At 39.5% G+C, this 20,655-nt stretch overlaps 2 protein-coding genes across 2 annotated transcripts; one reads left to right on the plus strand and one right to left on the minus strand.

The window, feature by feature from the left end:
• The first annotated feature begins 2,335 nt into the window (after positions 1 to 2,335).
• On the plus strand, positions 2,336 to 11,866 carry si:ch211-243g18.2 (uncharacterized protein LOC559906 homolog). Its single transcript, XM_039778836.1, has 10 exons — positions 2,336 to 2,444; positions 3,912 to 4,184; positions 4,353 to 4,478; positions 4,943 to 5,025; positions 5,561 to 5,717; positions 7,042 to 7,206; positions 7,729 to 7,854; positions 8,701 to 8,918; positions 9,602 to 9,630; positions 11,248 to 11,866. Exons 2-10 carry the CDS (start codon positions 3,921 to 3,923, stop codon positions 11,361 to 11,363), a joined length of 1,284 nt encoding a protein of 427 aa, XP_039634770.1. The 5' UTR covers positions 2,336 to 2,444; positions 3,912 to 3,920; the 3' UTR covers positions 11,364 to 11,866.
• A 5,319-nt stretch (positions 11,867 to 17,185) lies between these two features.
• rbp4l (retinol binding protein 4, like) lies at positions 17,186 to 19,252 on the minus strand. The gene is made up of 5 exons (XM_039778750.1): positions 19,110 to 19,252; positions 18,608 to 18,725; positions 18,378 to 18,514; positions 17,696 to 17,808; positions 17,186 to 17,604 (listed from the first exon to the last, which is right to left on the minus strand). Exons 2-5 carry the CDS (start codon positions 18,722 to 18,724, stop codon positions 17,381 to 17,383), a joined length of 591 nt encoding a protein of 196 aa, XP_039634684.1. The 5' UTR covers position 18,725; positions 19,110 to 19,252; the 3' UTR covers positions 17,186 to 17,380.
• Positions 19,253 to 20,655: the final 1,403 nt, after the last annotated feature.

A 20,655-nucleotide genomic window follows, 5' to 3' on the forward strand; every position in this document is an offset into this window, starting at 1 on the left:
CACAAAATATGTTTTAATAGCACAGCCTCAGGTTACCATTTTTCACTTCTCAGAATGATGTGTTTTTGGCAAACAAGCCTCCATTTTAGAATTATATAGCTATTCGCTTTTTGTTCAAATACAACTTGTTGGAGGTATTTCATGGGCAACCAGCATGTGACGGTGACAGCACAGTGAGGTCAGCCTATGTGTACGGTGATAACGTGGTAAGAGGAAAAGGAGAACTGTTTGTTTGTTTGATTAGTTTTGTTATTATTTTGAAATAAACGGATTGACATAGCCAACTTTAAGTTTCAACTTTTTTTGAGTGACAATAGTTTTGGTTTTTAAGCACGCATCTACATCGATGTAATTACCGAGCAAAAGAATGAACCAATGTGCGCCAACGCAACTCGTAGGAACTAAATGCAGAATGTCTGTGGATGCAAATAGAGACATTTGCAATGCTGACGGACACAAGGAATACGTTTACCTCACTTGAATTTGAATATGATAAAGATAATACGTGGGAAACACACACAAACATTTTTGATATGACACGTCCCTCTATGTTTCTACAAGAATTTGCATGGACAAAGAGTTATAGTTAGAGGATTAAATCATCAGTCCAGACCTCTGCTGTGTAAGCATGAGAGGTGCTGTGTCGTCCGTAAATATTGACCACAGAAGCGTGTGTTAGTTACACACGTGTATGTGTGTGTAGAGAGTAGGCTACCTAAATAAATGACAATAAACATTTGGTCAGTCTAAATTTCTTACCTGGCGCTCAAATACAGCGTCATCTTTAAATTTACAACCTTTAATAACGATGACCCATTTATTGGAGTGTTTCAGGGCGTAAGCTTTGATATATTGTGTCTGCATGTAAACTATTATCAGTTTGCACCATGTTTGTTTCACAGTCCTTCGGCCAGCAGGTTTTCTGTCTCTGTGAGCGACTTGTTGAATATTTTATCTCCAACAGGTAGGAGGGTCAGGTTGCAGCTAGATGACTGACTGCAGGACAGGAGGGCTTCAGGGAACTGCAGGCAGGGCTCCATCAACCCACATAACAATAAAAGCAAGTATTGCAAAAATCGAGAGACATAAATATAGAATGAAGAGAATTACAATCAAAATATGAAAAAAATACTAAAGAATGCTAAATCTAATATACATACAGTATAAGTAGCTTTAAGCTTGGCAGGGTTCCACCCACCCACATACAACAGTAAAAGGATGGTGATGATAATGAGATGTTTAACAGCACAGATACATGAGAGGGCATGCTTTATTGGGATCAGTGATGCTGCGAGGTGGAAGCTGAGAACTGTCAGCATCCCTTACTGAATATCTGTTGAAAGAATATGTTGGTTTAGTATTCAAAGCTGCACTACCCTATATTTTCATAATAGTGTGAAAGGGGTTTCTCATAGCGACGAATCCACAGAGAATTGTCACACAACTCTGCAGTTCTCCTACAACGCGTTTTGGTATCTTTCAGCTCATTGTTTTGGTTTTAAAACCCACAGTTTTACTGTTGTGGTTCACTCTCACCGCTTTGAGCATTTAGCAACTATTTCTCTCCGGAGTTGGTGGCTTGAAAGACGACTCCGAATGATTATGTCGATGCGTGTCTCCAGGATGTTAACAGAAGGTTGTTTCATGTTTACCATATCAACTTTATAGGGTGATGAAATGTCTATGGTCTACAGTTTGTTGCTCTGCCCCCATTGTTTAAAGTCCCCATTATGTTACAGTATGTCCATTTATCCTTGGAAGGTTTACTTCACATTCATCTGTTGAGGGAGGAAAACGTTTGTGTTTACCTTAAATCTGAGTTTCACATGTGTTCGTAAGCAGGGTTTTGTGACATCGCAACTAGGAAGCCAATCATGGTCCAAATAAGAAATGTACACACGGTACAAGTGTGATGTGAAAACTTAAACCCTCCAGTGCACATACACCAAGAACAGACAGGAGATATCTTGTGCCCAGAAAACTATTGAAATGAACAATATTTGTACGTTCATAGATCCTGGATGAATTTAATCTGATAAATGGAATTTTTTTTAAACCATATCAGACACTAATTACTGTTCCAAATAAGTATTTTAGACATCACGACAATGGACAAAGGTTGAAAGTTCAAGCCAAGCTCTGAAGCCAAGCTCAAGACCTACAATACCTATTCTGTCACTGCCTCCTCATAATAAAGGTACTATGGAGTTTCTCAGCTTAGTGCACCTCAACAGTAGGCAGGTAAATGGAACAGTTTATTCACAAGACTCCACATTTACCTGTCTCAAGACCTTCAGGTGCAGTAAACGCACCTCCTGTTCACAGTTAGCTCCTCCCACTTCCTGCACACCTGCATATAAGCTCACCTGTCCTGTAGCATCAGCAGCACAGAGCCTTGTGTATTCCTCTGGATCCCATCGTGCATCTATCTGAAGAAAACCCTGGTGAGTAGGATGCTTTTTAATGGGTTATTGCAATTAGATTTATTAGAATTGATGATTTAAGTAATTTCCAACAATTCTACTTTTTTCTTTTATTAAGTTTATTAGTTGAGATTATGAAAAAAATAAGCATTTGGAAGAAAAAGCTTCTACCACTTTCTAGCAAATGAATCTTCTCTTTCTTTTCACTTTCATTCAACAGTTGTCATCACAACTATTTGTCAGTTAATAGCAAGATGATTTAAACAAAAAAATGAAATGAAAGGCCATTTCCTGCTGAACAAAGTGTCTCCTTGTGTCACTGGAATTCACTCTGAATATTTTCCCCATCATTTTCCCAAGCTATATCTTTCATCTGAACAAGGGCTGTCTGTCTCCTGCTTGGTCCTTTGTAGTATTGTGGGAACGGTGTTGCAAGGATCAAGTGACAGAGAGACAGAGAGGTTCCCTTGACTGCTAATCTACAGAAACACACACACACACACACACACAATACACACACACACACACACACACAAAGATACTGTCCTGTACGTTTGACATCTATTATCTATACACCAACTAAGTCCAAAAAGTACTGTGAACACCTGTTAAACTTAACTGAGGTTAAAAAGTAGGGAAGAAAAAACTAGATATTTACAGTAAACAAAGTTACATCGCTGAAAAAAATTATTTGCGTGTGAACTGGATTTACATAGAAACATAACTTTCATAATCTTGTATAACATTTAACCACTTCTCCATTAGTCTAAACCTTTAAGAAAGCTTTTTTGTGAAGCCACTTTTCATCTCCTCACTTTATGTTTTTATGAATCCTCTATTAGTCTCTTCTTGAATATAAAATGCACTTTATTATCATAGTAACAGACTTCATGAGAGCGTTCTCAGTCACGTTGAGAGGCTGTCCTTCGACCCAGGGTTGAGCTGTGCTCATTTACATTTTGATTTTACACTGACTTGAGTTGAAGTTGCATTTGAACAGAGCCGAGACAAACAGACTGAAGTGGCTGTGACTGTAAAGTCAGTCATCTCTTCAATGCAGATGGTTCATTTTAAAAGCCACTAGTCAGCCATACGTACACTCATTGAAAAGACTCCTTTCATCATTTTCAGTGGGGCGTTCAGTCGTCTTGAATCTAAGGCCCTACTTGTATGTAAGTCTAGCCAAATGCTAGAATAAAACACATTTGCTTAAGGGCCACAAAAGAGCTTTTCCACAGCCAGATGTCACGTAACACTAGCTTTAAACTGCTGCAGTAAGTCAAACCGTCTGGCATTTGAAGTTATGTATTTTCCTTATGACCTTATAGCTGTAATTTGAAAATCCATCCATTCTCTATTCAGAGCGATGAGCCCTTAGCAGCTGTGATGGATGTAACATGTGTGATTGTGCTTGGGTTTCTCTCGTCATGTCTTGCCTCCATTTTGTCTAACAAGTTCACCAACATTTCCATCTTTGTGTCCTCACAGCCCCCCATCATGGCCTCCAGCATGTCAGTGAGGAGCTTCTCTATGAACCGTCAGCCCTCCTTTTCCAGTCGTTCTCTGATGGACACCGGTCGCGCCCGCTCCCGTGCGTCTGTGTCTTTCGCCGCAGCCAACCCGCTGAGCCGTTCGGCCTCCATCAGCCAGGATCTCAACGGGCCAACCAGCCTGCAACTTAATGGCCTGCACGGCAACAGCATTAACGATAAGGAAGCCATGCAGAGTCTCAACAGCCGTCTGGCCAACTACCTGGACAAGGTGTGATTCATAAAACAGTAGCAGCACTGTTAATACTGTTGGTCAGCAGCCAAATGGGTGATAGGTGTATCTCCATTTGGCACCATGCAGACAAGGATCTGACACCACTAGTAGCAAGCTGAAACATTCTGATCATTGAACTGTTTCTCTCTCTTTGTCTTCCTCTAGGTGCGTTCACTGGAGCGCTCCAATGCAGACCTTGAGGCCAAGATCAAGAAGCTGATGCTCGACCGCATTCCCAAAGGCCATGACCTCGATTCCATGATGGCCCAAGCTCATGCTGTTGAGCAAGAGGTAGGCATGAAGGGCCGTGGAACCACACCAAACATACTGTACGTGACATGAACAAAGCTCAAGGTTATGATGACATTGGTTATTTTACATAGACAAAGCATTCATGCAAATGTGGACATAAGATCTTTTAGCAGGAACTGCATCATTAGATTCATCAGAGAATTTCACCTATACTTAATCTTTGAGTTGTACCAACCAAAGCCTGAGTGAAGTCATTATTTCTGCCTATCTTGACCAAACAGAGAAAGTTAAAGTTTAATGAAGAGGAATGTGTTACCTTTTTGAATAAGGATTCAACTTTTCATTTGTCTTTTGTAACATTGGTACTTTCACTGCCAGTATTAACGAATATAAACATGTGAACACAATACATGAAGCATCAAATGCACATGACTTCTGTGTGACTTTAATAAAGGATGTTGATGTCTATCATTACATTGTTTCTCCCCATCAATATTTGTCAGGTGAGGAAGAGGACCTTAGAAAATGCTCGTCTCATGTTAGAGATTGATAATGCTAAACTGGCTGCTGATGACTTCAGAATCAAGTGAGTGATTCATGATTACAGGATGAAGATGAACAACTGAGACTGAGTCTTTGTCTTTGTCTTTGTCTCTTTTTTACATGATTTACTGAGCCCGTTAGAGTTTAATCACTGTCTTTGATTGAGGTTTACTACATCTGCTTCATGCAGTAGCGCACTTTAGTAATGCCTGTGTGGCATGGGAGCATTAAATTAATATTAAAATTAATTAATTAAAAAGTATGTGTTATTTTTTTGTCTCAACTGTTGAGATATTTAATGCAAATTCCTATTAGAAAAACATCATAATACTTACATTTTTGCTTTAACCATTCATATACTACTTTTTCCCTGTAAAGTCTTGAATATTTTGTTCAATGAACATTTTGCAAAGAGATGTCATGAGATGGAACTAGATCAATACGAATGCTTTTCTTCTTTTTTGCAGACAGAGCTTTCAAGTTTAGATGTAACTTTGAGGCACTTTCTATTGCAGTTAAAAAGAAAGTGAATGCATTTTTTTTCTGCCTTTCTCTCCATTTATCTGGACTTTACTTAGATGGGAGACTGAGCTGGTGATGTGTCAGTCTGTGGAGCGAGACTGTGTTGCTCTGAAAAAGGCCAAGACGGACCACGAGCAGATCATCGCCTCCCTGAGGGGAGATCTGGACAGCCTGAAAGAAGAACTTTACTTCCTCAAGAAAAACCATGAGGAGGTAAGTCTGTCTTAAAGCTGTCTGCTGGTAATAGTTTCTTATCCCTTCTCTTTTCTTCTTTGCCCACATCTCTGCAGGTCTTTTACAGTAACACGCTGTTATCAGAATTACTTCTCTGTTACTCGACATTTGCCTGATCTCATTTTCATGGCCCTTTCTTTTATTCTACAACCTGCAGTCACAAACAACAAGTTGTTTGATAAATCGGGCTGACCCAGTTTAGTGGACTCAAGAGGTCTTATTTAGAGCCTAAGCAGAGAGAAAATAATGTGTGGTGAGGGGGGGAGAGAGAGAGGTGGTCCTCTGGTTACTATAGACAAAAGAAGCAGGTAGATCTGGTTTCCCAAATCTTCTCTTTCTGCCCAATCAGCTGATCCGAGGCATCCGGACTACTGTCCTCTGGGGGGGGGGGGATAAGAAACTAAGATAAGTTTACCCCCTCTCATCAAGAGAAGGACTGATCTCCTGCTTACTGAAACAAGATGTGAATAAAACTGCACCGAGCCAATACATGACCTACTGCAGATATTGAGAATGAATTTGACTAAAGGAGACTAGATCACACATTCTTCTCCATCCCAAGCAAGGATACAATGAAAAAAATTAATTATATAATTGAACTTTATTGTCCAACAGAGCCTGGACATTTTTTTATTTCAATATCATTAAAACCGGTTACATTTCAGACATTTATTTACTATTTTAATCATTTATTACAGTACTTTGTGAACCTAAGACTTTGGTAAACTCATTTCAAGCACCGAAACAATTCGCACAACACATCATAAGTTAAGTTTTGTTTTCAAAAGAGATTTAAGGAATTTCAAAAAGCGAAGATCGTTTCAGCTTTAGCACCTAACATTTTGATATGAAACACATGGTGATCGGTTTTATGCAAATACCCTCAGACCTCAGAGGGTTAAAAACAAATGTGACATGACACAATGTCACAAAGAAATGAGATTGAAAGGTGTATGTGTGTGTGTGTGTGTGTGTGTGTGTGTGTGTGTGTGTGTGTGTGTGTGTGTGTGTGTGTGTGTGTGTGTGTGTGTGTGTGTGTGTGTGTTTGTGTGTGTGTGTGTTAGTAAGCAGAGGTAAGGTGAGCTCTGCCCCATCAACTATTAATGGAGAAAATCTAAATTATGAAGATGTCCTCACATCCTCTCTGCCACCCTGCAGTGTCGGATTCACAAGACTATCCCTGGTTCCATATTGTCGTCTGTATATTCACATGTATGGTAAAACTTTTAGTTTATGTAGCAATGACGCAAGGCAGTGTTCTTTTCATTCACAAATACACATAAGTATCCCTCCCCTCCCGCAGGAACTAGAGCAGATGAAGTCGCGTATTGCCAAAGATGAAGTGAATGTGGAGGTGGACTCGGCCAGCGGGCCAGAACTGGGCACCATTCTGTCTGAACTGCGTTCCCAGTATGAGGGGATTGTCAAGAAGAACAAGGACCAAGCGGAGCAGTGGTACCGCAAGAAGGTGAGGGCAGAGAGCGCTCAGCTGATTTATTAAAATAGGACTGCAACTAAAGACTTTTGTCATTAAAGATTTTTTTGTTTTGTTTAGTGTATGTCCAAAAATACGGAAACAATGCCCATCACAACTTGTAAGAGGCCATGGTGTCTTTAAATATCCAAAACTCAAAGATATACAGTGTATACATATATATATATATATTTATAAATATATATATATTTATAAATATATATATATATATATTTTTTTTTTAAAGGCGCAAATCCTCAAATTTGAGAGAATACTTTTAACTGTTTTTGATTTAAAAATCATTTCATCTCTACACTAAAATTGTTTGTCAGTTAGTTACACCTGGCAGTGAAATCCTATATCAAAGTTTTTATGAAATGGCCGAGACAAAGTTAGACAAAAACAATATGCATAAATATTCAGAGAAGAAATAGCAGACTAAGTGAAGGGAAACACACGTGTAGTACAGTACATGCATTCCATGTGAGTGTGCGTTCCTGTGTTTATTTTGTGTAGCTGGAGAATGTGCAGAACGAGGTGAAGGAGAGCAACGAGGCTCTGAGAGGAGCTCAGAGCGAGCTGATTGATAGGCAGCGCTTCCTGCAGACCTTGGAGGTGGAGCTGGAGGGGCTGCACAAACAGGTGAGCGGCTACACCATGAACACACACAAGAGATGTAAAAAGACGGGGTTTTTTTATTCCACATTGATGAAATTTGTTGAAAGAAAAATGCTGAAGCCTTACATGGTTGTGTGTTGGTTTGAAAATAAATGTATAGTATTTCTCCATTTGGAGCACTGCAAACAAAACTTAATACCCATAAGGCAGTGCAAACACCACAACCATGATTTTGAAATATGGTTATGAGTATTACCTTTTCACAAACCCGCGATTGTGTTAAAGAAAGAGCGGGTTTAGAAGGGATTTGTCGAATACCAACACAGAAAATCCTTACAGTACTTTAGATTCAGTCTCAGTGACACCAGTTTGTTGAACTTGACATCAACGTCTGAGAATTTCTTTGTTTTTCGCTTTCTTAATCCTGTGTTGACAGTAAACATGTTCTCCCACGCTGATAAATCATGAAAGGACATAGTGGATTTGGTTGCTAAATTGTACGGGGGTGAGTTTCGATGGTGAGATCGGTAGCCTAATCGTGTCTGAGCAGCGAATGTTTGTTTTGGATGCCAAGGCCTTGTCAGCTCTCAGGTATTTGTTGATAATGGTTTGGGAAGTAGTTTCAGAATCAAGAGACACTGAGCTTTGATTTCTACTGAAAAACACCCTCTAAGGAAATGTGAGGAGGTTTTTAATACCAGCCAACATAACAGAATTATGAATAATTTTGGGACATTTACCAGGTCACCTGTCATTGAACTTATAAACTGATATGATTATGGGCAACATTAAAAGCACACAATGGTAATATTAGACCCAGGTATGTGGATAAGTTAGGTCAGCTCTCATTATTTTCACTTCTCTCCTCAGATAGCAGCGCTGGAAGGTAACCTGGGTGAGACAGGTCAGAAATACTCTGCTGAGATGGAGCGGCTGCAGGCCACCCTGAGCCAGCTGGAGGACGACCTCTCCCAGCTCAGACTGGACATGCAGCGCACCAAGACCGACTACGAGCAGCTCCTCCGCATCAAGCAGAACCTGGAGATGGAGATCGCAACCTACAGGCGCCTCCTGGAGGGAGAGGAGACGTGAGTTTTTACCATCCTCATGACTGGATGAGAGCTGAACTGATGCTGCATTTCCACCACATAGTACGACGTACCACATGTTCAGGTGCCGTCCCTCATTTTAGTCCAGATGTCAGTCACCTTCCGCTGTCTTTGAGTTGGCATTTTAAACTCTGGTCAATTTATGAGGACTATGGTTAACTGCTCCTCAGATCTCTGCAGGGTAAATCCAGACAGCTAGCTAGACTATCTGTCCAGTCTGAGTTTTCTGTTGCACGACTAAAACAACTTGAACGTACACATGTTCCACCAAAACAAGTTCCTTCCCGAGGCTATTTTGCAGCGGCATCGTAATTGTGTCCGCCCAAGACGACTGTGATTGGTTTAAAGAAATGCCAATAAACCAGAGCACATTTTTCTCCCATCCCGGAATGCTGTGTGGACTAGCCAGACCTTCCTCCACAGAGCTGTGGAGGAGGGTCTGGCAATGAGAGACTAAAACACTGCAGGCCACTGATTGGTCAGAGAGAACCTTCACTAGTGCGACACAGGACATCCTGCACAAACCTGCCATTTTTAAATAGCCAGGCAACCGCCAATACCGCTTAAACGAGCGCATTTCCTGATCTATTCCTAAGTGTTTGTCTTGTTTTCAAGTCAATTTAAAGCTACTCATTCTGTCATGTTTCCTTTCTTCCCCTCAGAGTCAAGGAAGTTCCTCCTCCACCAAAAAGTGAGTACTTGGCTTCTGATTTTTAACTGATTAAAAAAAAGCCACAATGTCAGAACATCAGAATGACTTCCACGCACAGTATTATATAATAGTACATCAGCACAGCAAAGAGTGAAGCACCGATCATAACTTTATTCTGAATGCATTTTATTACAACCTGAAGGAAACAGCAGGGAGGTACAGAGTGACTAAAGCAGTAATGCTGAAGGAGATAAGTAAAGCAAACTATTCACAAATGTTTATGCTGTAATTTGACAGAGTTAAAGTGAAAACTGACAGGCAGACACAATCGTACACACCCAGGTGGCCCCAGACTAATGATTGTTTTGTGAACCTCAAAATAATGCAACCACCGCTAGCAGCTCAGCTCCTATAGCAACAAATGTGGGTGGGAAAATGTTGCAACTGTCTCTTAAAACAACTGACTCATGCCTTGCAGCTTGATTAACAAGCTTGCGGTGTTTTGGTGTTTAATGTTCAACATAAAGACAACACACAAAAGGCTGTGACGCCTTTAAGAGTCCTTCGTGAGACAGGAGAGTTGAATAGTTTATACAAACTATGTGTTTCTTAGTGAGAATTGCACGTCGTCCTTCATCTGAAGCTGTCTGACGTGACATCTTATTTGTCACAGTGCATACACATAGAAGTTCAGTGTGCAACCCATCAAACTGCAAACACACTACATCAGGAGAAATAAAATGGAGACAGAGCAGGGACTGAGGAGGGCCTACTTAGGCACATGATTCATCACAAATTATAGAGGAATATGAGATTGAAATGACTCATCTCATTTTATAGGTCCCATCCAATGTTCATTTTAAGGTTCATACTTGTATTTGTTTTTTTCATACGGTCTGTCTGAACATACCTGTACTCACCCTCTGTCTGAAACGCTCCATTCTCCTTTTTAAGCCCTTTTCCTGAAAAAGCCCACTATGCTCTGATTGGTCAGTGTCTCCTTGTCCTCTGCACCTGCGCTCTCTGAGTCTCTGCACACTCATTGCAGCCAGGGAATGACTGTAACAGCACTATAGGGGCACTTTCTATCTATAAATAGTATAGTTATGACATCACAACCATACAGAACTCCTGACGGCTCGTTTAAAGGCCCTGTTTCTGAATACAGGCTGTGTGCATTCTTCTGTCGATTAAGCGTTTTGATTCTTTCACAGTATTTATGTAGCACCTCGACATGCTTTACAATCAAAATAGACATGGAAATCTCTCTTCTTACAATCCTGCAATTTCCCTTCTCATCTCACTACTTCTGTTTTCTCTCCTCCCCTCTCATATCATCTCTTCCACCTCATCGTATCTCTTCTCACACTATTATTTAATATTTTCGTCATATGATTCATCTTCACGCTTCAAATTGTTTTATCTTTTTCTTCTATTTTCTTTTTATTTAATCTCATATCATCAAACTTTTCTCTTCTCCATCTCATCATGTGTCATCTCTTTTAATCGCAGCTTACTTTCTTACCTGTGTAAGTCTCCTGTGATCCCATTTACTGTAAAACTAATCTCATTCCAAAATCATTCATTTCTCCTCTCCTCCCTCCTCTTCCATCTCATCCCTTCCCATCTCATTTGATCTCATCTCTGTCCGTGCAGAGGAGCCTGATGTTCGCACCAGGAAGATTGTGAAGGTGGTGACTCAGACGATGATCAACGGCAAAGTGGTGGACGAATCCAGCGAGGTGGAGCAGATCGAGGAGACCAAGAAATAAGAATGGGAAAGGAGAGAACAGATAGTAACGGATGACAAATGAGACAGGGATATGCAAAACAAAAAAAGAGAGGGAGAAGAGGGTCATTTATTCTTGCAACAGAGAAAATATTGTTTTGAATTTTTGAGGGGGAATTACACGGGAATTACACGAATGTGAATGTTTTGTGTTTTCAGAGGAATGTTTTCTCGCAATTGACTTATTAGTGACACTTTGTTCAATCACTTGTTTCTGGAGAAAATGCCACAAACATATACTGTATGTCCAGTACTACTATAGCTATGCATGCTTAATCCAACTTAGAATAGAAATGTGTGTTTTTGTGTGAGAGCAACTGACTAATAGCCATCTTCATACTGTTTTACTAATAAAATGCTGTTTACTGTACTTAAACAAGATATTTATTACTTAGTGTGAACAACTTTAGTATGATAATACATACCTTTACTCCTTTTACAAAAATGTTTTTGAGTTGTATTCATTTAATTGTCTGTTCTAAATAAAGTTTCTTTAATTCATGGAATGTTTACCCCGTCATTCTTATGTCACTCAGAATGAAAATTTGATTTGTTATGTCAGTGAAACCTGCTCTGAGTTTCTTCGTTGTTGATCTAGTTGCATAAAGACTGTCTTGACTTTACCTCATTAATATAATAAATACTTATGGCACAGCAGTGCTTTGATTAAAATGCTAACATCACCATGCTAACAATGACAATGCTAATATGCTGATGTTTAGCAGGTATGATGTTTACCATGTTTGCCATTTTAGGTTAATGTGTTGGCATGCTAATATTAGCTAATTAGCACTAAACAAAATATTGGACACATTTTAGGTGATGATAGAGTTAGAGGAAACATCAGGGACCACCATAGTCAGTAGGATTCATCCTCTGGGGACCATTTCATGGTCATCTATTCAATAGTTGTTGACATTTAGGAAGACAAAGAGAGGGTGATGGGGGGCCCCACCACCTTATAACTAATTCCTATAACTGGCTGATATAGAAGATTAATTAAACTTTTGTGTACAGCAGCCATCTTGCCTGGAAGCCTCTCCTGCAGCCGGTCAGCTGACCATAACATCAGGTCAATCACACTAAGTCACTTAATAGCAAGCTTTGCATCTTGTCATGCTAAAATGTAAGCCTGGTTACTTATCCCTCTCATGTTCTTTTTAATGTCTATAGAACCAAGTCAAGGCAGGAGTTTGCTGCTACAGTGGCGCTCTGGCTGGGCCACTCAGGACATCATCTTCACCTTAGCAGCACTGTGAGTATAGCAAACCACAGGCTCCTTCATTTCTTACTCTCAAAAACTTTTAAAATATTGTGCTCATCTACATAGATTTTTTTTCTTCTTTTCTTTTTTTAGAATTAATTAAATTTGGAGAGCTTTAAAAAAAAAAAAAAAAAAAACATCCTGTGTAGAAAATGGTGCCTTATTTTGGATGTAAGGACTGAATGTGAACCCTGAAACGCTGCTGACTCCAGCCTCAGGTTATCTTCATGAGTCCCCATACATTTTAATAAAGGCACGGTCTGTTTACAGAGCAGTTAGACAGATTTGTCAAGAACCTACCCCCCCTGCCAGTTTCTCGGTCAGACGACTCAAAGAGTAATAAAAACACAGACAGAGAGACAGGTGAGTCAGACGGAGCACAAACGGAGAGACAGGTGGTTAATAAAGTCAGCGAGAAGAAACTGAGAAATGTCTCACACTGGTGCCCTGTGAAGACTTTCTGTGTCAATAACACACGCCCCATCATAACAACAAGTATCAGCAGTATTTATTATTTTAATGTCTTGCACATCTACCCTTTTAACCAACTGATGCCTGAAGGCGTCTATTTTAGAAAATGAGAATGCCCTCTGTTCCCCCTTTAAAGGAACAATTTCCCTCAAGTGGTAAGTGTCTGTGTGATGAATGCCAAACTCCTACCATTGAGAGTGAACCTATGGCATTAAATCTGTCTTTGTTATGTATGAACAGTATTTAGGACCTTAAAAATGATGTTGTATATAACAGTATACTCATTTCTGAAACAAGGAAAGCTGCACTGGGAACATATTGAACCATCTCACTCACTTAGCATCCAATTACCTAGGTAATAGAAATAAGTCTGAAGGCTGAGACTGAATACAAGATTATATGTGCATAATCACATAACGATTTAGAGAACTTGGTACATATTGAGACAACAATAAGAAATGTTGCTGGCAACAACAGTGTGTTGCTGCAGGCACCTTCATTTCCTAAACAATAGGTTTACAGAGGAAATTTCTTAAAAAAAAAAAAGGAGCTGCACATTGAGCCCGATCCACAAACAGAAGCTTGTTCATGTTTTGTCAAATCTTTTAAATGGCGGCAGGTAGAGTACACAGGCAGTCACCTTCTGTCTTTCCTCTGTTTTCTCCAGAGATATAGCTAGAGATAGAGACATAGGTGAGTAGGAGACAGACAGATCATTGGATTAGGTGGTCTGGTGATGTTTCAAAAACAGGCACACCTCCAAAATTCAGATGCTGCGTTCTGGCACCATTTAGAAGATCCCAACACCTACAAAGTTTTGAATTAAACTGTAATCTAGAGTTATGTTATCCTTTCTGCTTCCTTGTGTTACTCCTTTATTGGTTATGTGAACAAGAACATGGTGACATTTTAAAGTTACTACAAAAAACCCTCAAACAGATCAAATCTCATCCCCACCCTGAGCCCACAACACAAACACAATAGCACCAATTATCTGTCAGTGCCCTACACCCTCCGTCCATTCACCTGTTTATTCTAAAGGACATGGAGCCCTTCACTTTAAAAAAAACAGCATTGAAATGCACCTCTTCCAGAGCACTGGCACCTCACGCCATCCGCATGATAAATAAAGAATGTAACGTAAAATAGAAACTTATACTGAGTATAAATAATCAAGTAGCAGGCCTCATTGTTGGTGACCAGCTGTCACTGAACTTATCTGAACTGTTACTTATCAAATAAGTAAGTTTATCAACATCAAATGGTCAAACATGAAAATGACTGACTATTAATAGAAACTATGACAAATGTAGGCCTATATATTAATCACAGACTATGACTATTACAACGACTTTAAGGACAAAAGGACTGTGTCCGGTGTTTGATATGGTTTGACTGCCATCTAGTGGACAAATCTTATTGCAGTAATCACTATAAAATGTATTTATTTATCACACCATATACTGTACACCAGCTCGCTCTCTCCGCCCCCCTCGGATTCTGGTCTCCTGGTCATTCCTCTAGTAAACAGAAAATCAGTTGGTTATAGAGCATTCTCCTACTGTGCCCCTCATCTGTGGACTGGCCTCCCACTACATGTTAAAGAAGCTCACTCAGCCGACATTTTTAAATCTAGATTGAAAACCCACAACCAGTGTTCGAACTATACCGTGGCCTTCGGGGGAGCCCCTTTTTTTTCACGGGCGGGGAGTGTGCGCTTGCGACTTACAATGATTACAAAGATACATAACAGGTACAAGTGTATGCACTTTACAGGATTTACCCTATACTTTATCAACAGGAATAGATAGTTCAAACAGCCACCCACAAATAGTCTATAAACAAAGTATCAGGCTGTCTTTGAGATTTCACATGAACAATGGTTAAAGTTACTCAGGCTACCGAAGAATACCATAATTCCTCCGTTCAATGAAGCGACGCACCCCAAGCTTCCATCCTTAACAAACAGCCACGTGTACGGGCTCTTCCAGTCTCTCCACTGCTGGCTGTTCCAATTTAACGGGAGAGAGAGGAGCAAGAGGGGTTAGGATGGTGACCGACCTCTGACGAGCTGTTATCACCACCATCTTCAGCCAGAGAGGACATTATTTCTTCAGCTTCTTCTTGCGTTAGGTGTGCCAACAGGGCTGGCAGCAGCTGAATCGGTCGTGCTATTAACGTCATCGCTACACAATTTCTTAGTAAAAAACTAAATTAATTAAACTGCCTTGTTTTCTTTTTGCAATGTCTATATGGTGCTAACTGCAGAATGGATTTCAAGGACTTTGCGCGCCGATTAATGGCCTCCAACGTTTAGATTTTTATTACGAATCTTTAAGTTAACATATTAAACATGGGTGGAATTTGGTGGAAAGGCAGTGCTGCCTATCTTTATTGAAGTGAATTAGGTTTAAATCGCCGTCATGCATGAATGAATGATATGTTTGCAATTTTACACATTATAATCCACGATGATCACGTTACACAAAACTGAAATTGCACGTCAAAGGGACACATTGTCAACATTTTTAGAGACCCCCCAAAATTTCACAAATCACGTTTTCAGGGGAGCCCAAGTCTTATTAAGGGGAGCCGAGCTCCCCTTATTATACTGTAGCCAACCATAACACACCATCCTTTCGGCGTCCTTCACAAACAAACCTTTTCACTTATTCTCTTATTGTCATTGCTGGGTTTGTATTGTTTATTATTTCTGCTTTAATGTTGTTCAATTGTTTCGCTGCTGTCTCTTATCTCTGTGTTCCTTTAATTGTAAAGTGCACTGAGACCATGTCTAATGGTGAGCGTACACATGAGTCATTGATTCAATGATTTAGTAAAGGCATTTATTGCAAACATTCACAATGTACTGTACAATTCCATATACATGTAAGGTAGGGTATTTAAACAGGATGTCCATTATTTCTGTTTGAAATGATGATGACCCAGTCTATTTGGATAGTAAAAACCCTTCTCCCTCAGAGACTTGTAAATAATGGGACAGTATGAGAGGAAAGCCACTTGCTTGATAGACAGAAGATACTGAATAACACTAGATTAGATTGAATCAGCATTTCTTATGTAAAAGTAGAATTTTGTCTGTCACTTTAGCTTTGATAGGGTGCTATGAAGAAGACCATTATAAGACCACAAACCCTAATGCTGGCATCCTCCAGACGTGGGGTATTTGAGTTGGAGCCTCACCAGACCATAAATCCACTTAAATTATTATCTCAAGCTTGTAAAACTATTTACGTGAAACGTCTGGGTCTGCAGTAAAGGTGAGATCATAAAATGTAAATTGTTGTTGTAAAAATAATTATTGTTTGTTTGATTTGTTTCTCCATCCAAAGTGATGCCTATGTAATGTTAGTTTCCTTTCCTGTTTGTCTAGCGCTAAATCCAAGAATATGACAAAATGTATGCTCTAGGATAGGGTACATCAGTTTCACAGGCTAAATCATGACAGAAGTATAAAATATTGTTTGGGTTTAGCTGTTTTGTATTGCGTATAGATTACCTAATTTCCATTAAAAAATACATTTGAGCATTTTCTTATCGTCTTTCTTTCTTTTTAGAAAGCTGAGGCCCCTGATATGGTCCTTGACCCCTGGAGCATGCTAGGTGGCCTAGGTGAGGTATTATAATAGGACTAAGGTCTCTGAACATCAGACCACCAGTAAGCTTATTACTGCTCAGTGCGTATTGTTATGTGTTTGGCTGCATTCTCTTGAGCTCAGGAGGGATCACAGCCACTTACATGGCAAAAGTGCAAACAGGTTTTCAAGCCTTAACTGCTGACAAATGTGTTTGTATGCTTCAAACAGCTTTATGCTTTTTTTTAACTACTAGGGGATGTATATACGGTCACATATACATGTTTTAAAAATGAAATATAACTTTTTTACTACGCAAAAATGACAACATTCCAGTGATATTGTTTAGAAAAATATCTTTAATTTTTTTCTTTCAAATTCACTTAATACACCGCAGCAGCAGTAACATTTTACTTGGACAAAAAAATGGATTGACATAGAGTGATAGAGAAGAAATTGGATTAAAAAAACATATGCAGGTTTTTCACTGTCTTCGTTTATTTATTTCTCATGTTTTTCCTCCTCTCATTCTTTTGTTGTTGCTTCTGTCCATTCACATTATTACTCCCACATATAGGTCACATACACTCTTTTCATTCTCCCTCTTCTTGCTTTCAAGCTTCTAAGACTGCAACTAGCTGACTTCACACTCTCCTGCTCTCTTTCTCTTTAGCAGGCTCCAGACTGCAGGACAGGCTGAAACTCTCCGGCCATGCAGATGTCCTCCTGTTTCTGACGAATGATGCGCTGGATGGCGGGGGGCAGGCCACGGGGGTTCCTGGAGAAGACAATGGCGTAGCCGTCATCGCAGCTGCCATCTTCCTTCAGGGTGCGGCAGGCGTAGGTGAGGGCGTAGTTGTCGTAGTCGGTGTCGATGACCCAGTAGTTGTCACCTGGTTGGAAAGGAAGAGAGAGGTTAGTGAGTGTAAAGAGGAATGAGGAAGTATAAGAGGGATGTTAGGAGGATATGTGTGCACAGCTGACCTCCACTGGACAGGTAGCTGGCAAGTCCCTGGTAGTTCATGAACATCTTGCCGGGGTTGGCCTGGTCAGGGACAGAGTACTGGGCAGCCATGTCAGCACACACAACCCAGAAGCTGCAACGTGATGATACAAACACACATTAGTATCAAAGTGCAACAAATTAACAGTCTTTAGCCAATATCATTGTCCCTGTCTTGCAATTACAGGAAGCTTTAACTGTGTAAACCTTAATTCATTACAATTTACAGTATAAACATATACATACAGTATATTTTACAATTTCTCCAAATAAAGTTTAGATTGCTTTCAGTCCATGTCATTAACGCCTAAATCAGCTGTTAGTTGGTTTGTAAAAGTGCATTCAAGCCCAAATTCCTGTGTAAAAATCCACCTGTTCAAATTTAATTCCTTCCTAATCCTCCATAATCCACATAAAACCCGGTTTGTAGCTAACGCTGTTCAGAATGTGCTTCTGCTTCTACACCTGTTCCTAACTGCTGACCCTGGAAACAGCATATTTGAGATCCTAGATCCTTATCCTAGAAAGTCAAGAAGGTCTTTGTGACTAAAAGTGTACTCTTTACCTTGATTTTGCTTTTGGATTATTTAATCTTATCTGTATTTAATGAGTGCATAAGGCAGGGTAAAAAGTCATCCCTGTGAGTACAGTCACTTGATTTACCCAAACAGAGTGACACGGCCCTTGGAGGAGGCGGTCATGGAGCCGTCATCATCAATGGTGTACTCAGCGGAGATGTTGTCCTGCAGGAACAGGCCCTCTGGGTCTTTTTTCTGCAGTGCATACCACTTCCCTGCATACTGCGATTAAAAGGAAGGAAAAAGACAAGTCAAAAATGATGTTCACTTACTTTTTTCAACATGCATGCTTTTTGTGCGTTACAATTCACTCACCCTCTTGGGGTCAAAGTCCCCTTTGACTGTGAAGCTGTCAACGACACAGGAGGCAGACAGACAGCGCTCTACACAGGACAGCAAGACCAGCAGCAGGGCCACCTTAGAGGATCCCATTCTATAATGAGCATGCACATCAGTGTAAACAGACGCTGGGATTATTTCTACATGGTTGCTGAAGTATCCTTATTTGACACAAAACTGGGTCTCTGGACAAAATAGTCCACCATCCCTGATGTCTTGTATACTAACATACAATAAATGCCTCAACAATATATTGCGTCATTTGACATGATAAATAAAGAAAATAGTAGCACTTTACTCAATCCAGAGATTATCAAATCTCTCATTTCAACAGTTACAGCTGACAGAACAGAAAGTTTAAGTGAACAAAACACTTTCAGAAAACACAATCTCAGATACTGTAGCTTTCGCTGATATCTACTGATACAATTGAAGAAAATACACAAGCTAGTACCTAAATACAGGGTAAATGTTTTACCTGTTTTGAGTCAAAGAAGCAACAGTAATTGAAAGTCTTCTTCTGTTTGGGTTATCCAGCAGATTGGGTCTTGTGGTGTGTAAGGCACTCTTTATATACACACTCCACAGACAAGCTGGCTGATTTTCATTGCTTGGAACTAAATAAGGTGCTTAAATCTGGAGGTAATCCTGTTGGGTTGAAATACTTACGGTAATCTGGCTTCCATGTTGAAACTTGCCCAAGACTTACTATAACAACAATTAGACCTTTATGTAACTGATTGGAAGCAAACAAAAAGGCACGTGGATATCTGAGCAGATGCAGGTGCATGCACACAAACTGAATTTGAATGCATGCATGGCACAGTATACAGCCTAAATGAAGTGTTTGACTTTACACAAACTGAAATCTTTACTTACTTAAAGAAAAAGGGATCCATCAGTACACAAGGCTAGATAATGTAAAGGCTTTAAACCCTCCCCACAAATCACAGTTTCTTGGCACTCACCACAGAAAACAAATATTTGAGATTAGATAATGTCTCCACACTAATAAAAGCTATGCCCTGTCAAGCTGACATAGATATAGAAGATCATGTTTATCTGCACACTCTGACACAGTTTGGATTTGTGAATTGCTGTTTGTTGTTGTCGTTGGTATTTTCTCTTTCTACTTTTTATTTACATTTGAATGGTCTTTTTATACAGCACCTGCTTTTTGTACAGCACTTTGGTCCGTCTAATCTGTGTTTAAATGTGCTCTAGAAATAAACTTTACTTACTTACTTACTCAAGGTGCCACAATAAATACATACCCTAGAAGTGCTTCCAAAAAGAAAAAAAAACTACATTTGTGGTTACAACCTTGACAATGTTTAATGATGGAGAGTATCCATCATTACACATTGTCAGGGTTGTCAAAATAAAAAAATACTGATAAAAAGTAAAAAATATTAATATTAATATAATTATTAATAATGACAATGCATATATATTTACATTCTTACATGTACACAGACACATAAAGACATATACTACTGATAAAGTTATACTACATGGGGTTTAGGTGTTTGGTAAATTCAGCACAGTTTAAGAATAAGAACATTATCTCACACCACCACCAGAGAGTAAATAAAATTAGACTAGTTCTTTTGTTATCTCGTGGGTGAGTAATCAGTGTGTAATCCTCTGAGAAGTAGCCTGTAAGTGTGTCCAAACTTTCCAAATAATGGGATGATCCACTTATAATAACATCAACACTGATAATACAGTTAGATAAGAGTTTATATATGACTATGTTTGGGAAGGCTTTTATCACACTAAAAAGGTCAGAACCTCTATTAAATGTAGGAAAGGGAATCAATATAAATATACATTTTCATGCATGAATGCACATATGCACTTTCTCTCTCTCTCTCTCTCTCTCTCTCTCAATTTCTATTTGCTTATTAGCAAATTCTTTCTCTCTGCTGAGGTAAACTCTCATTTCCTGGATTAAGTATTCTTCATGTGTAGCTTTGTTCTTTTATTGTGCATTTTTCTTTGCTAAATTAAAGTTCTTTAAT

This window comes from Perca fluviatilis, chromosome 17, assembly GCF_010015445.1.
Source record: "Perca fluviatilis chromosome 17, GENO_Pfluv_1.0, whole genome shotgun sequence".
NCBI classification, from domain to species: Eukaryota; Metazoa; Chordata; class Actinopteri; order Perciformes; family Percidae; genus Perca; species Perca fluviatilis.

Coding starts and splice junctions, on each gene's coding strand:
- si:ch211-243g18.2 (XM_039778836.1), top strand. CDS start 3,921: ATGGCCTCCAGCATGTCAGTGAGGAGCTTCTCTATGAACCGTCAGCCC. Junction 5,718..7,041: donor TCAAGAAAAACCATGAGGAG/GTAAGTCTGTCT, acceptor CCCCTCCCGCAG/GAACTAGAGCAGATGAAGTC. Junction 8,919..9,601: donor CTCCTGGAGGGAGAGGAGAC/GTGAGTTTTTAC, acceptor TCTTCCCCTCAG/AGTCAAGGAAGTTCCTCCTC.
- rbp4l (XM_039778750.1), bottom strand. CDS start 18,724: ATGGGATCCTCTAAGGTGGCCCTGCTGCTGGTCTTGCTGTCCTGTGTA. Junction 17,809..18,377: donor GGCCGTGTCACTCTGTTTGG/GTAAATCAAGTG, acceptor ATCACGTTGCAG/CTTCTGGGTTGTGTGTGCTG. Junction 17,605..17,695: donor CAGCTACCTGTCCAGTGGAG/GTCAGCTGTGCA, acceptor CTTTCCAACCAG/GTGACAACTACTGGGTCATC.